General features: G+C 41.1%; 1 protein-coding gene across 1 annotated transcript in view; it reads left to right on the top strand.

Moving 5' to 3' along the window:
* Positions 1-15,431, top strand: part of LOC123999342 (endoplasmic reticulum metallopeptidase 1) — a 49,000-nt gene that overhangs the window by 28,815 nt on the left and 4,754 nt on the right. The window contains exons 10-15 of the mRNA XM_046304993.1: positions 7,689-7,863; positions 10,206-10,396; positions 10,699-10,851; positions 11,238-11,440; positions 12,989-13,104; positions 14,350-14,513. Coding sequence (XP_046160949.1) covers positions 7,689-7,863; positions 10,206-10,396; positions 10,699-10,851; positions 11,238-11,440; positions 12,989-13,104; positions 14,350-14,513 — 1,002 coding nt within the window. The remainder of the gene's footprint in view (positions 1-7,688; positions 7,864-10,205; positions 10,397-10,698; positions 10,852-11,237; positions 11,441-12,988; positions 13,105-14,349; positions 14,514-15,431) is intronic.

Genomic DNA, 15,431 nt, shown 5'->3' with positions numbered 1-15,431 from the left:
AAATGACTGTCTGGGAGAGCTGGCTGCACCTCTGGTCTGAGGTGAGAGAACTTGAGGAAATAGAGGAACACACAGCCCAGCTAACAGCACTGCAGGAAGAGGTGAGAACTGAGATGCGACAATGAACAACTCATAGTTGGAGTTGGAGACTTATATCTCCCTCACCAACTTCAAACATCAGCTATCTGAGCAGCTAACCGATCGCTGCTGCTGTACATAGTCTATTGGTAAATAGCCCACCCATTTTCACCTACCTCATTCCCATACTGTTTTTATACTGTTTTTATTTATTTACTTTTCTGCTCTTTTGCACACCAATATCTCTACCTGTACATGACCATCTGATCATTTATCACTCCAGTGCTAATCTGCAATATTGTAATTATTCTCCTACATCCTCATGCCTTTTGCACACATTGTATATAGACTCCCCCTTTTTTCTACTGTGTTATTGACTTGTTAATTGTTTACTCCATGTGTAACTCTGTGTTGTCTGTTCACACTGCTATGCTTTATCTTGGCCAGGTCGCAGTTGCAAATGAGAACTTGTTCTCAACTAGCCTACCTGGTTAAATAAAGGTGAAATAAAATAAAAATAAATAAAAATAGGAGCTAGCCGTTCTTCCCCCCCAGGGAAGTCAACAGAACAGTCCACTTCTGCCCCCGCCCCCACCCATGTCCCCCGCCCCTGCAGCAAGGACCTCAACATGGCAGCAGCACATGCCCAGACCTTGAGTAGAGCAACAGGTCCAACCTCCACTAATACACCCACCCAAGCCCCATCCTGCGACCCAAGAGGCATGCACCAGACACCCAGCATGCTCTGCTCACACCTAATGGTCCGGGCCTAAACCACACAAATAGCAACACTAGACACTATGAAACACAAAGCTTTTACTATCTCATCCTGGAATATACAAGGTCTGAGGTCATCTGCCTTTGGCCTAAAGAGCAGGAACTCAGACTTCACCATAGAAATCAGAAATACAGACATTGTCATTCTACAAGAAACATGGTATAGAGGAGAGGGACCCACTACACTAGTTGCCCTCTAGGTTACAGAGAGCTGGTAGTCCCATCCACCAAACTACCAGGTGTGAAACAGGGAAGGGACTCAGTGATTATATGTCAGGGGATTACACAGTCCAAGAAGGGGAGTGTGGCTGCAAAATGGTCTTTTCCCAGAATGCGTTTTGTCCCGCCAATTTGTGCACATTCATTGTTTCATAACTTCATTGTGTGAATTGTTTGCATTTGATTGTTAGTGTAAATCAATTCCCCATTACATAGATCACCAGTAGTACATTTACTGTTAATGCATTCAACATATTATTCCAATCTTTTGCCGTTCTCATTGTCAGAGTGGACACATTGTTTGCAGAACGCACAACCTATGCTGCTATACTTGTGAGAAACAAGTTTTGGTTTATTTCATTCCATTTACGAGTTTTGTCAATTTAGTCATAGTCTTTTATTGGAGTGCTCCTGTCAATGTTGAGTAAGGACACACACCTGATTACACTAACATTATGGTCTAATGTTGTTATGGTCTAATGGTCTAATGTTGTTATGGTCTAATGGTCTAATGTTGTTATGATCTAATGTTGTTATGGTCTAATGCTTTTATGATCTAATGATCTAATGCTGTTATGGTCTAATGGTCTAATGTTGTTATGGTCTAATGGTCTAATGTTGTTATGGTCTAATGGTCTAATGTTGTTATGGTCTAATGTTGTTATGGTCTAATGGTCTAATGTTGTTATGGTCTAATGTTGTTATGTTCTAATATTGTTATGGTCTAATGTTGTTATGGTCTAATGTTGTTATGGTCTAATGTTGTTATGGTCTAATGTTGTTATGGTCTAATGTTGTTATGGTCTAATGGTCTAATGTTGTTATGGTCTAATGTTGTTATGGTCTAATGGTCTAATGTTGTTATGGTCTAATGTTGTTATGGTCTAATGGTCTAATGTTGTTATGGTCTAATGTTGTTATGGTCTAATGGTCTAATGTTGTTATGGTCTAATGTTGTTATGGTCTAATGTTGTTATGGTCTAATGTTGTTATGGTCTAATGTTGTTATGGTCTAATGGTCTAATGTTGTTATGGTCTAATGTTGTTATGGTCTAATGTTGTTATGGTCTAATGTTGTTATGGTCTAATGTTGTTATGGTCTAATGTTGTTATGGTCTAATGTTGTTATGGTCTAATGTTGTTATGGTCTAATGTTGTTATGGTCTAATGGTCTAATGTTGTTATGGTCTAATGTTGTTATGGTCTAATGGTCTAATGTTGTTATGGTCTAATGTTGTTATGGTCTAATGTTGTTATGGTCTAATGTTGTTATGGTCTAATGGTCTAATGTTGTTATGGTCTAATGGTCTAATGTTGTTATGGTCTAATGTTGTTATGGTCTAATGTTGTTATGATCTAATGGTCTAATGTTATGGTCTAATGCTTTTATGATCTAATGGTCTAATGTTGTTATGGTCTAATGGTCTAATGTTGTTATGGTCTAATGGTCTAATGTTGTTATGGTCTAATGTTGTTATGATCTAATGGTCTAATGTTGTTATGGTCTAATGTTGTTATGGTCTAATGGTCTAATGTTGTTATGGTCTAATGTTGTTATGGTCTAATGGTCTAATGTTGTTATGGTCTAATGGTCTAATGTTGTTATGGTCTAATGTTGTTATGATCTAATGTTGTTATGGTCTAATGTTGTTATGGTCTAATGTTGTTATGGTCTAATGTTGTTATGGTCTAATGTTGTTATGGTCTAATGGTCTAATGTTGTTATGGTCTAATGGTCTAATATTGTTATGGTCTAATGTTGTTATGGTCTAATGTTGTTATGGTCTAATGTTGTTATGGTCTAATGTTGTTATGGTCTAATGGTCTAATGTTGTTATGGTCTAATGTTGTTATGATCTAATGGTCTAATGGTCTAATGTTGTTATGGTGTTATGGTCTAATGGTGTTATGGTCTAATGGTCTAATGTTGTTATGGTCTAATGGTCTAATGTTGTTATGGTCTAATGGTGTTATGGTCTAATGTTGTTATGATCTAATGGTCTAATGTTGTTATGGTCTAATGGTCTAATGTTGTTATGATCTAATGGTCTAATGGTCTAATGTTGTTATGGTCTAATGGTCTAATGTTGTTATGGTCTAATGGTGTTATGGTCTAATGTTGTTATGATCTAATGGTCTCCAATTTGTAAGTCGCTCTGGATAAGAGCGTCTGCTAAATGACTTAAATGTTAAATGTCTAATGTTGTTATGGTCTAATGTTGTTATGGTCTAATGTTATGGTCTAATGTTGTTATGGTCTAATGTTGTTATGGTCTAATGGTCTAATATTGTTATGGTCTAATGTTGTTATGTTCTAATGTTGTTATGATCTAATGTTGTTATGGTCTAATGGTCTAATGTTGTTATGGTCTAATGGTCTAATGTTCTAATGGTCTAATGTTGTTATGTTCTAATGTTGTTATGTTCTAATGTTGTTATGTTCTAATGTTGTTATGGTCTAATGGTCTAATGTTGTTATGGTCTAATGTTGTTATGATCTAATGGTCTAATGGTCTAATGTTGTTATGGTCTAATGTTGTTATGTTCTAATGTTGTTATGGTCTAATGGTCTAATGTTGTTATGGTCTAATGGTCTAATGTTGTTATGGTCTAATGTTGTTATGATCTAATGGTCTAATGTTGTTATGGTCTAATGGTCTAATGGTGTTATGGTCTAATGGTCTAATGTTGTTATGGTCTAATGGTCTAATGTTGTTATGGTCTAATGTTGTTATGGTCTAATGGTCTAATGTTGTTATGGTCTAATGGTCTAATGTTGTTATGGTCTAATGTTGTTATGTTCTAATGTTGTTATGGTCTAATGGTCTAATGTTGTTATGGTCTAATGTTGTTATGATCTAATGGTCTAATGTTGTTATGGTCTAATGTTGTTATGGTCTAATGGTCTAATGGTGTTATGGTCTAATGGTCTTATGGTCTAATGGTGTTATGGTCTAATGGTCTAATGTTGTTATGGTCTAATGTTGTTATGGTCTAATGTTGTTATGGTCTAATGTTGTTATGGTCTAATGTTGTTATGATCTAATGTTGTTATGGTCTAATGGTCTAATGTTGTTATGGTCTAATGGTCTAATGTTGTTATGATCTAATGTTGTTATGGTCTAATGTTGTTATGGTCTAATGTTGTTATGGTCTAATGTTGTTATGGTCTAATGTTGTTATGGTCTAATGGTCTAATGCTGTTATGATCTAATGGTCTAATGCTGTTATGATCTAATGTTGTTACGATCTAATGTTGTTATGATCTAATTGTCTAATGTTGTTATGGTCTAATGGTCTAATGTTGTTATGATCTAATGGTCTAATGTTGTTATGGTCTAATGTTGTTATGGTCTAATGTTGTTATGGTCTAATGGTCTAATGTTGTTATGATCTAATGTTGTTATGATCTAATGTTGTTATGATCTAATGGTCTAATGCTGTTATGGTCTAATGGTCTAATGTTGTTATGGTCTAATGTTGTTATGGTCTAATGGTCTAATGTTGTTATCGTAGAATGTATGCACACATGACTGTAAGTCGCTTTGGATAAAAGCGTCTGCTAAATGGCATATATTATTATATTATTATTATTATTACACATAGGCCAATAGGCTACCTGGCCTGCGTGCAAATGTTGGCATATAAGTGTGCCCATTGGGGATCTGATTGGCTTAACGCACCACCACTAATGAGCTGTGGAGCTTCTCAAAGTAATGTTTTCTTCACCTAAAACAGCAGACAAACAAAGTCTGTTTTAACATCCATTGAGAATGACAATAGTTCCTCAATGTACTTGAAAAATCTTTCCAGCTCCGTCCCTTTCGATAACAATTCAGTGTGAAAGGGGAAAAAGTCATGCTCTGATTCCGTGAAACATAAAATAGGCCTACCTGATTACGCAAATAGCCTACAGCGGTGTCTGTCCTGAGCTCACTGGTGTGGAGAAACTCTGAGGGCCCAGAGTATTTATACAATGTCACAAGTTAGCTAGCTCAAGCTTCAGCTGGACCCAAGTTAATAGTAGATACAATGTTTCAAGTTCATTGCAGACAGGCAATGCATAGACATTGTGATTTATAAAGTATTTATTTTCAGGATATTTTCTACCTGCAGGCAGCAATGTTTTTGTTTGTTGGCTTTATAAGCTACTTTTTACATAGCTGGCAATGGCAATAGAAGGTACTTTGTAGGTTTGTATCATTTTCATTTAGATTTGGATAGAACATTTACAATACGAAGATGTTACTATAAATTAAATGAAACTGTTCCATGAAAATGTGTATATGAAAATCATAACTGGCATGCAGATCGGTAGAAATGGTAAGATAAATTTTCCTAGCCACCGTGCTTCTACACCTGCATTGCTTGCTGTTTGGGGTTTTAGGCTGGGTTTCTGTACAGCACTTTGAGATATCAGCTGATGTACGAAGGGCTATATAAATACATTTGATTTGATTTGAACATGAGAAAGGTTGCTGACTCATCGTGTAGCCTTTTACCGGCAACTTCAGGAGAGTAATGGCAGAATCTGAAAGCCAGCAGGAGGAAGATGGTCGGGTTAAAGTTGTTATCTTCCCTAGATCTCTGACTCCCTCTTGAGTTATTTGTGTTTTATTTAATCAAACAGTGAGCTTAAAGCATCAGACAATCTTAATGCATACAGTGCATTCGGAAAGTATTCAGACCCCTTGACCTTTTCCACATTTTGTTACGTTACAGCCCTTTTCTAAAATGGGTAAAGGGCTGTTTCTTTCTCTCATCAATCTACACACAATACCCCATAATGACAAAGCAAAAACCTTATTTACATAAGTATTCAGAACCTTCGCTATGAGACGCCACATTGAGCTCAGGTGCTTTGATGTCATTAAAACACAGGGTGTACCGAGGTATGGAAAACAGGGTGTACCGAGGTATGGAAAATAACTACCAATCAAATAAGTCAAATTCTACCAATCAATTAGTCGAAAGAACAGATTACTTTCTGTCGACCAATATTAATTATTTTGTCGGGGGCAGCCCTACTCGATACTGCAGCGATTTTTATTTTCATTTTTTATTTTTACCACAATGTGAAGCCTTGCCTGTTAGAAACCTCAGAAACTCACACAGTCATATGACTGAAAAAGTTCTACCACCCAGACCAGATGCTTTGAAAAGCTTGTAACAGATATTATTCTGAAACTATTCAGTTCAGCCCTGCAGGTTTAAAACAGCATGCGTATGTTGTGCTTTCAACAGACTTGTGTCCAATAGTGCTATATTCCTATGCCCAGCCTAGCCACGTTTATACAGACTCCGCTTCTGTTTCTGTCATTGACCTCTCTGTTCTGTCTGTAACCACGCTGGGTTATTTTGGTATTGTCCTAGGTGCATTTGTTCCACGGGTGTGGACAATATATTTTAATATGCACACTGGCATACCATACCACTTGGAATGAAGCAATGTATCGGGCATGTATTGTCAGTTCTATATCAGCCTGCATATTGGGATGTAGCCAATGGTTTATGCCAGTGCTCTATGGTAGGTAGTGGTGCTGTAGCAGGCTAGCCTTTGCTTCCTACAGAGACACTGAGTGGCAGAGCTCCAGGCCTGGACACTGAGTGGCAGAGCTCCAGGCCTGGACACTGAGTGGCAGAGCTCCAGGCCTGGACACTGAGTGGCAGAGCTCCAGGCCTGGACACTGAGTGGCAGAGCTCCAGGCCTGGACACTGAGTGGCAGAGCTCCAGGCCTGGACACTGAGTGGCAGAGCTCCAGGCCTGGACACTGAGTGGCAGAGCTCCAGGCCTGGACACTGAGTGGCAGAGCTCCAGGCCTGGACACTGAGTGGCAGAGCTCCAGGCCTGGACACTGAGTGGCAGAGCTCCAGGCCTGGACACTGAGTGGCAGAGCTCCAGGCCTGGACACTGAGTGGCAGAGCTCCAGGCCTGGACACTGAGTGGCAGAGCTCCAGGCCTGGACACTGAGTGGCGCCAGTCTCCACTGTTGTAGTTGAAGGCAGTAGTTCATACTTCACTACAGTGCCAGGGTAAACGTACAGAGGATATTAAGAGGTAGATTAAACAACATTCTCCTCCATGACCAGAGTCAGAATTATGTGTGATTCAGGCACAGTACTGGCGATAATGGAGTGGTTTTAAACTCTGTGAATGAGACCTTTGTTGGTATTCACACATCACTAAGTGGTGCCGGGAGCGAGAGAGAAGTAGAGGGAGAAAAACAGAGAAGTAGAGGGAAGAGCGAAAGGCAGAGTCCTGGCCATTCGCCTGTGGGATGTCAGGGTGGGTCTATCTGGGCTGAAGTTCACTCTCTCTCCATGGTTCTCACATGGTCTGTGTAAGGCAGCTCAATAAAACATGCATAAAAACCAATCTGACTGAATTTTATGTTCACTATGAAGCCAAGTAACCATGAGAGAAAAACATTTTGATAGACCTTGGTGTTGATATAACAATTAAATGGATAAGCCTATTTTGGGGGAATGGATGACTGTCTGTCTGCCCTTATTGACCCCTGTCTGTCTGAGTGTTCCTCTTGCATACTGTATCAATACCCCAGTGACAGGGATTGTTCCTTGCTGACCTGGTCTGTTTGGTCATCCTCCTGCAGGGTGTACGTCGTGTGGAGCTGGGGGAGCTCTACTTTGACGTGAGCCTGCTGCTGTGGTGCGGTGCCCTAGTCTACCTCACAGCTAACGACCTCTGCTCTGCCTACGTCCCCATGCTGATGGTGGCCTTCCCTCTGACCACCAAGCTGCTTCTTGCCAGGGAGTTTAAACTCAGAGGTGAGGAGAGAATAGATGGATAGATTTGGATAGTATTCAGACACCTTGAGTTTTTACACATTTTGTTACGTTACAGCCTTATTTGAAAATGTATTCGATACATTTTTTCCATCAATCTACACACAATACCCCATAATGAAGAAGCAAAAACATGTTTTTAGACATTTTAGCAAATGTATAAGCTTTTTTATTTTTTTATACCTTATTTACATAAGTATTCAGACCCTTTGCTATGAGACTCGAAATTGAGCTCCGGTGCATCTTGTTTCAATTGATCATCATTGAGATGTTTCTACAACTTGATTAGAGCCCACCTGTGGTAAATCCAATTCATTGGACATGATTTGGAAAGGCACACACCTGTCTATATATAAGGTCCCACAGTTGACAGTGCATGTCAGAGCAAATACCAAGCCATGATGTTGAAGGAATTGTCCGTAGAGCTCTGAGACAGGATTGTGTCGAGGCACAGATGTGGGAAAGGCTACCAAGAACAGTGGCCTCCATCATTCTTTAAATGTAAGAAGTTTAGAACCACCAAGAGTCTTCCAAGAGCTGACTGCCTGGCCAAACTGAGCAATTGGGGGAGAAGGGCCTTAGTCAGGGAGGTGACCAAGAACCCGATGGTCACTCTGACAGAGCTCCAGAGTTCCTCTGTGGAGATGGGAGAAACTTTCAGAAGGACAACCATCTCTGCAGCACTACACCAATCAGGCCTTTATGGTAGAGTGGTCAGACGGAAGCCACTCTTCAGTAAAAGGCACATACTTGGAGTTTGCCAAAAGGCACCTAAAGGACTCTTAGACCATGAGAAATAAGATTATCTGGTCTGATGAAACCAAGATTGAACTCTTTGGCCTGAATGCCAAGCTTCACGTCTGGAGGAAACCTGTCACCATCCTTATGGTGAAGCATGGTGGTGGCACCATCATGCTCTTGGAAGGTTTTTCAGTGGCAGGGACTGCGAGGCAAAGATGAGCAGAGCAAAGTACAAAGAGATCCTTGATGAAAACCTGCTTCAGAGCGCTCAGGAGGTTTACCTTCCAACAGGAGAATGACCCTAAGCACACAGCCAACACAACACAGGAGTGGCTTCGGGACAAGTTTCTGAATGTCCATGTGGCCCCAACCAGAGCCCAAATTTCAATCCGATCGAACATCTCTGGAGAGACCTGAAAATATCTGTGCAGCGACGCTCCCCATCCAACCTGACAGAGCTTGAGAGGATCTGCAGAGAAGAATGTGAGAAACTCTCCAAATACAGTTGTGCCAAGCTTGTAGTGTCATACCCAAGAAGACTCTAGGCTTTAATCCCTGCCAAAGGTTCTTCAACAAAGTACTGAGTAAAGGGTCAGAATAAATGTGATTTTTAAGTTTAATGTTTTATAAATATGCAAACATTTCTAAAAACCTGTTTTTGCTTTGTCATTATGGGGTATTATGTGTAGATTTGATGAGGGGGAAAAAACAATTTAATCCATTTTAGAATAAGGCTGTAAAATGTGGAAAAAGTCTAGAGGTCTGAGCACTTTCCGAATGCACTGTAGATCGATAGATAAGTTGCTTCCCATAAGGAGATTCCTTTTCATGAACAACAAATGGATACAGGTTATTGGGTAGACGTGGATACTGTTCAATGCTCCCATTATTAAGTGTGATGTTTCAATCAAAGGTTGTCAGGTCATTTTCACAGCTCAGCAGCAACAACGATACATTGATGTATCACATGATTAGTTTTGAATTGATCTCTTATTTGTTTGGTGCAGGTGAAGTACTCTGTTCTCTACAAGCTGGGTCTGGGTTAGTTAATGTATCTCTCCTGTGTCTCCAGGTGCATCGGTGAAGTACTCTGTTCTCTACAAGCTGGGTCTGGGTTAGTTAATGTATCTCTCCTGTGTCTCCAGGTGCATCGGTGAAGTACTCTGTTCTCTACAAGCTGGGTCTGGGTTAGTTAATGTATCTCTCCTGTGTCTCCAGGTGCATCGGTGAAGTACTCTGTTCTCTACAAGCTGGGTCTGGGTTAGTTAATGTATCTCTCCTGTGTCTCCAGGTGCATCGGTGAAGTACTCTGTTCTCTACAAGCTGGGTCTGGGTTAGTTAATGTATCTCTCCTGTGTCTCCAGGTGCATCGGTGAAGTACTCTGTTCTCTACAAGCTGGGTCTGGGTTAGTTAATGTATCTCTCCTGTGTCTCCAGGTGCATCGGTGAAGTACTCTGTTCTCTACAAGCTGGGTCTGGGTTAGTTAATGTATCTCTCCTGTGTCTCCAGGTGCATCGGTGAAGTACTCTGTTCTCTACAAGCTGGGTCTGGGTTAGTTAATGTATCTCTCCTGTGTCTCCAGGTGCATCGGTGAAGTACTCTGTTCTCTATCAGCTGGGTCTGGCTCTGCCCTATGTCCACTTCATGTTCCTGATCTGGGTAGTGTTTGAGATCTTCACGCCCATCCTGGGGCGCAGCGGCACAGAGATCCCCCCTGACGTGGTCCTGGCCACCCTCGTCACCCTCGCCACACTCTTCCTCTCCTCCTTCTTTGTGAGTAGAGTAGAACCATGGTTAATACTAGCTAGCTTTCCAAAAGAGGGAAGAGGACAGGAACGTGTTCCTGACTGTAGTTGTTGTGGAAATATCATTCCCCTAGAAACCTTTGGAAGCGCCAGCATAGCAATATTTATTACATTACAATACAAACCAGGTCAGCAGCAACTCCCTTCTCCATCATGGAATGGAGGATATTAGGCAGAAAGATGAAAAATCATATCAGCTGATGACATTAAACAGCTTTGAGTGATCTGATGTGTGTTTTGATTCTCTCCCTCATCCCTCTCTCCCCCCAGCTCCACTTCATCTACTTGGCTAGGTCTACTAAGTGGCTGTTGGCAGGTCTGGGAACAGTGTTCACTGTGTTTCTGGTGCTGGTGTTGTGTGGAATGTTCTTCCCCTATACAGCAGACCCCTCGAGCCCACGCCCCAAACGGGTCTTTCTTCAGGTGAGACCATCTGACACACACCTCAAACGGTTCTAGTCCCGAGACCATCTCAGGCACTTTCTGCTTAGACGCCCACACACTTGACAACATTGAATAAACAATCATCTGATGCATTGGGCTTAGTGTGTGTATCTCAATGAATTAAATACAGACCTTATATTACAATGACAACCTGTCTTTCTGCCTGCTCCACCGAGCACATTTTTATTTATCCAGGACTTAAGAACAAACACACTCTTATTTCAAATGAACAACTGTGTCAATGTTGACTGAGTCTTTCTGTCTGCTCCTGCTAAACATGTACTTTTGAAACAACTCCCCCCTCGGGTGTTCTACCATGAGTTGCTGAATATCTTTTCACCTTTTCTCTCTTGTCTTCCTGTCAGCACACCACTCGTACCTTTCATGGTCTGGATGGCCAGGTGAAGAGCAGAGACTCAGGTCTGTGGATCAACAGCTTTGACTACACTGGCATGCAGCACATCACGCCTATCATACCAGAGATCAACGACACTATCAGGACCAGCTGTCAGGAGGACAGGCCTTTCTGTGGCTACCCCTGGTTCCTACCTGTCAAGTTCCTTGTCAAGTGAGTCATACCCATAGAACTAGGAATTAGAATATGTAGTATACAGTGTATTCAGACCCCTTTACATTTTCCACATTTTGTTACGTTACAACCTTATTCTAAAATACCCCATAATGACAAAATAAACAACTGAAATATCACATTTACACATTTAAGTATTCAGACCCTTTACTCAGTACTTTGTTGAAGCACCTTTGGCAGCGATTACAGCCTGGAGTCTTCTTGGGTGTGACGCTACAAGCTTGGCACACCTGTATTTGGAGAGTTTCTCCCATTCTTCTCTGCAGATCCTCTCAAGCTCTGTCAGGTTGGATGGGGAGTGTCGCTGCACAGCTATTTTCAGGTCTCTCCAGAGATGTTCGATCGGGTTCAAGTCCAGGCTCTGGCTGGGCCACTCAAGGACACTCAAAGACAACTACTGCGTTGTCTTGGCTGTGTGCTTAGGGTCGTTGTCCTGTTGAAAGGTGAACCTTCACCCCAGTCTGAGGCTCTGGAGCAGGTTTTCATCAAGGATCTCTTTGTACTTTGCTCCGTTCATCTTCCCTCAATCCTGACTAGTCCCTGCCACTGAAAAACCTCCCCACAGCATGATGCTGCCACCACCATGCTTCACCGTAGGGATTGTGCCAGGTTTCCTCCAGACGTGAAGCTTGGTATTCAGGCCAAAGATTTCAATATTGGTTTCATCAGACCAGAGAATCATATTTCTCATGGTCAGAGTCCTTTAGGTGACTTTTGGCAAACTCCAAGCATGTGCCTTTTACTGAAGAGTGGCTTCCGTCTGACCACTCTACCGTAAAGGCCTGATTGGTGGAGTGTTGCAGAGATGTCCTTCTGGAGCTCTGTCAAAGTGACCATCAGGTTTTTGGTCACCTCCCTGACCAAGGCCCTTCTCCCCCGATTGCTCAGTTTGGCCAGGCGGTCAGCTCTTGGAGGTTCTAAACTTCTTCAATTTAAAGAATGATGTGGACCTTCAATGATGCGGACATTTTTTGGTAACCTTCCCAGATCTGTGCCTCGACACAATCCTGTCTCGGAACTCTACAGACAGTTCATTTGACCTCATGGCTTGGTTTTTGCTTTGACATGCACTGTCAACTGTGGCACCATTTATATAGAAAGGTGTGTGCCTTTCTAAATCATGTCCAATCAAGTTGTAGAAACATCTTAAGGATGATAAATATAAATAAGGTGCACCTGAGCTCAATTTCGAGTCTCATAGCAAAGTATTTCTATATTTGATCTTTTATAAATTTAGGGGAAAAAGCTATTTAATCCATTTTAGAATAAGGCTGTAACAAAATGTGGAAAAAGTCTAGGTGTCTGAATACACTGTATACTAATTGAATAGTATCTCTACGGTCACACATGCGTAATTAAATAACACGTATTATTATATTGTATCTCAAAGGGGTTAAAAATGTTGTCTATGGCAACGAAATGCTGACGTATTTGGTTGTGTTTCATAAAGGAAAAACGATTTTACTGTGTCATGCACATGACTGGTTTAGCAAAATAACGGCATTGTGTCAATTTCCTTGTTTTCAGGAAGAACTGGTACCTCCCAGCCCCTGAAGTCTTTCCCAAGTCTCCCATCGAGTTTCAGGTCCTTTCTAAAGAACAGACAAAATGGGGCACAGTGAAGATTACATTTGAAGTCAAAGGTGAGATTATATGAACATTGAACACATGGTATTTTTTAAAATTGAACCTTTATTTAACTAGTCAAGTCAGTTAAGAACTAATTCTTATTTTACAATGACGACCCTTCATCCTCTACCGCTACAGGGCCTTCAGAACGTATTCCCACCCCTTGACTTCTTACACATCTTGTTGTTTCAGCCTGAATTTAAATTGTGATGGCTTGTCACTGGCTTACACACAATTCCCCATAATGTCAATGTGGTATTATGTTTTTCTAAATGTTTACTGAATTATTTAAAATGAAAAGCTATAATGTCCTCAGTCAATAAGTATTCAACCCCTTTGTTAAGACGAGCCTAAATATGCACAGGAGTAAAAAGGTGCTTAACAAGTCACGTAATAAGTTGCACAGACTCTCTCTGTGCAATAATAGCATTTAACATGATTTTTAAATGAATATCCCATCTCTGTACACCAAACATGGACCTTACAGATACTGTAATTGTCTCAGTGGAGCAGTGAAGAAACATTGAAAAAAATAATAATGGCCAAATGTTGCACAATCCAGGTGTGTAAAGCTCTTAGACTTCCAAAGGTGATTCTAACATGTATTGACTCAGGGGGTTGACTACATATCTAATCTAATCAGGATTATAATAAATATATATATATATTTTAAACAAATGTTAGAATTGTTGTTTTTTCACTGACAGTGTTTTGAATAGATCGTTGACAGAAAAATTACAATTAGTAACAAAACAAAATATGGAAAAAGTCAAGGGGTGTGAATACTTTCTGAAGGCACTGTAGGGTCCATTACTCCAATCCTCTATCACTACCTGCTGTAGGATCCAATCCTCTATCACTACCTGCTGTAGGATCCAATCCTCTATCACTACCTGCTGTAGGGTCCATTACTCCAATCCTCTATCACTACCTGCTGTAGGATCCAATCCTCTATCACTACCTGCTGTAGGATCCAATCCTCTATCACTACCTGCTGTAGGATCCAATCCTCCATCACTACCTGCTGTAGGGTCCAATCCTCTATCACTACCTGCTGTAGGATTCAATCCTCTATCACTACCTGTGTAGGATTCAATCCTCTCACTACCTGCTGTAGGATTAAAATCCTCTATCACTACCTGCTGTAGGATCCGTTACTCCAATCCTTGTCCCTCTCTCCAAATGTTGTGTGAGAAAAGGCAGTGTCTAGGAACCATAATTTGTGACATGCATTGTGTGTGACTATGTCCGTCCCCCAGGTCCCAGCCACATGTCCCTCTACCTGAGACCCCACCAAGGGGCCTCTCTGTCCAGCTGGTCGTTTGGGGATGGTGTTCCCCAGTACCACCTGGCTGGAGAGTACTTTATATTCTACTCCCACGGCCTGGATGCCCCCGCCTGGAACTTCTGGTTCGAAATACAGGTACAGAATATTAGGGATTTAGGATTCCAAACAGGCAAAGCTGGTTGGGATAATGTCATGACATCAGTTTTACCTGCTGGGTTAGCACCTTAATTAACACATTCATTTTTTTTCATTGCAAGCTTGGATTTAATGCACAGTGTACTTTCAAAAGCTTCAGAAGAATTTGTGCACGAGCCTTTGGAGCAATGCTTGTCTTTGTGGACAGTGTATTTGTGGACAGTGTACTAGGGGTTTGCCGAGTACTCGGACAAAACAAGTATCGTAATCGATATGGAGAATTTCCATAATACGAATAGTATCTTTTTGTAATTATCCATGATTGGCAAAAGTATTTTTCAGCTGCCAGAACACATCTCTTTCACTCTGAACAACTATTGGCTAGTTCTTTTGTCTGTAAAGAAACAGGCGGGGTATCGGTTGAACCTGCTGCAATGATTGGATTAGAACAAGCCGCTATCATCTCCCCAGACAGATGCGGCCCTGTTTCACTCAGTCACTTGTCTCAGGGCACAAGTCTCCCTTTCTCCAAACATGGTGTATGAATCAGAATCCGTAGCTATTCATTGTTGTTTCATCTAGTTATTTCCTGGTCGACTTTGCTGAGGCCATTATGGTTGTTTTAGTCTGTTGACTTGGCGTTGTTTAGTAGGACTACTCGGTCTGTAATGATTCCATTGCTTTACGACGTCTGTTATGTCGTGATCCAAGCCTATGCTTGCTGTTATTTCTTCTCACCCCAGGCATATTTCCCGAGTGACAACAAATGTTGTGGCATCATTTCCTAGAATTCTATACATATTGCCATGGAGCTGAGAGGAAATGTGCAGTTTTTAAGCTAATTTCCTGCAATTTCCCACATTTTGCCATGGCTTATGCTATCTGAGTGACTCAAACAACACAATTAATGGGGGCTCC

Source organism: Oncorhynchus gorbuscha, linkage group LG16, assembly GCF_021184085.1.
Source record: "Oncorhynchus gorbuscha isolate QuinsamMale2020 ecotype Even-year linkage group LG16, OgorEven_v1.0, whole genome shotgun sequence".
Classification (NCBI taxonomy): Eukaryota; Metazoa; Chordata; class Actinopteri; order Salmoniformes; family Salmonidae; genus Oncorhynchus; species Oncorhynchus gorbuscha.
Note: the sequence above shows the minus strand (reverse complement) of the source record. Positions and strands in the feature narration are given on the sequence as shown.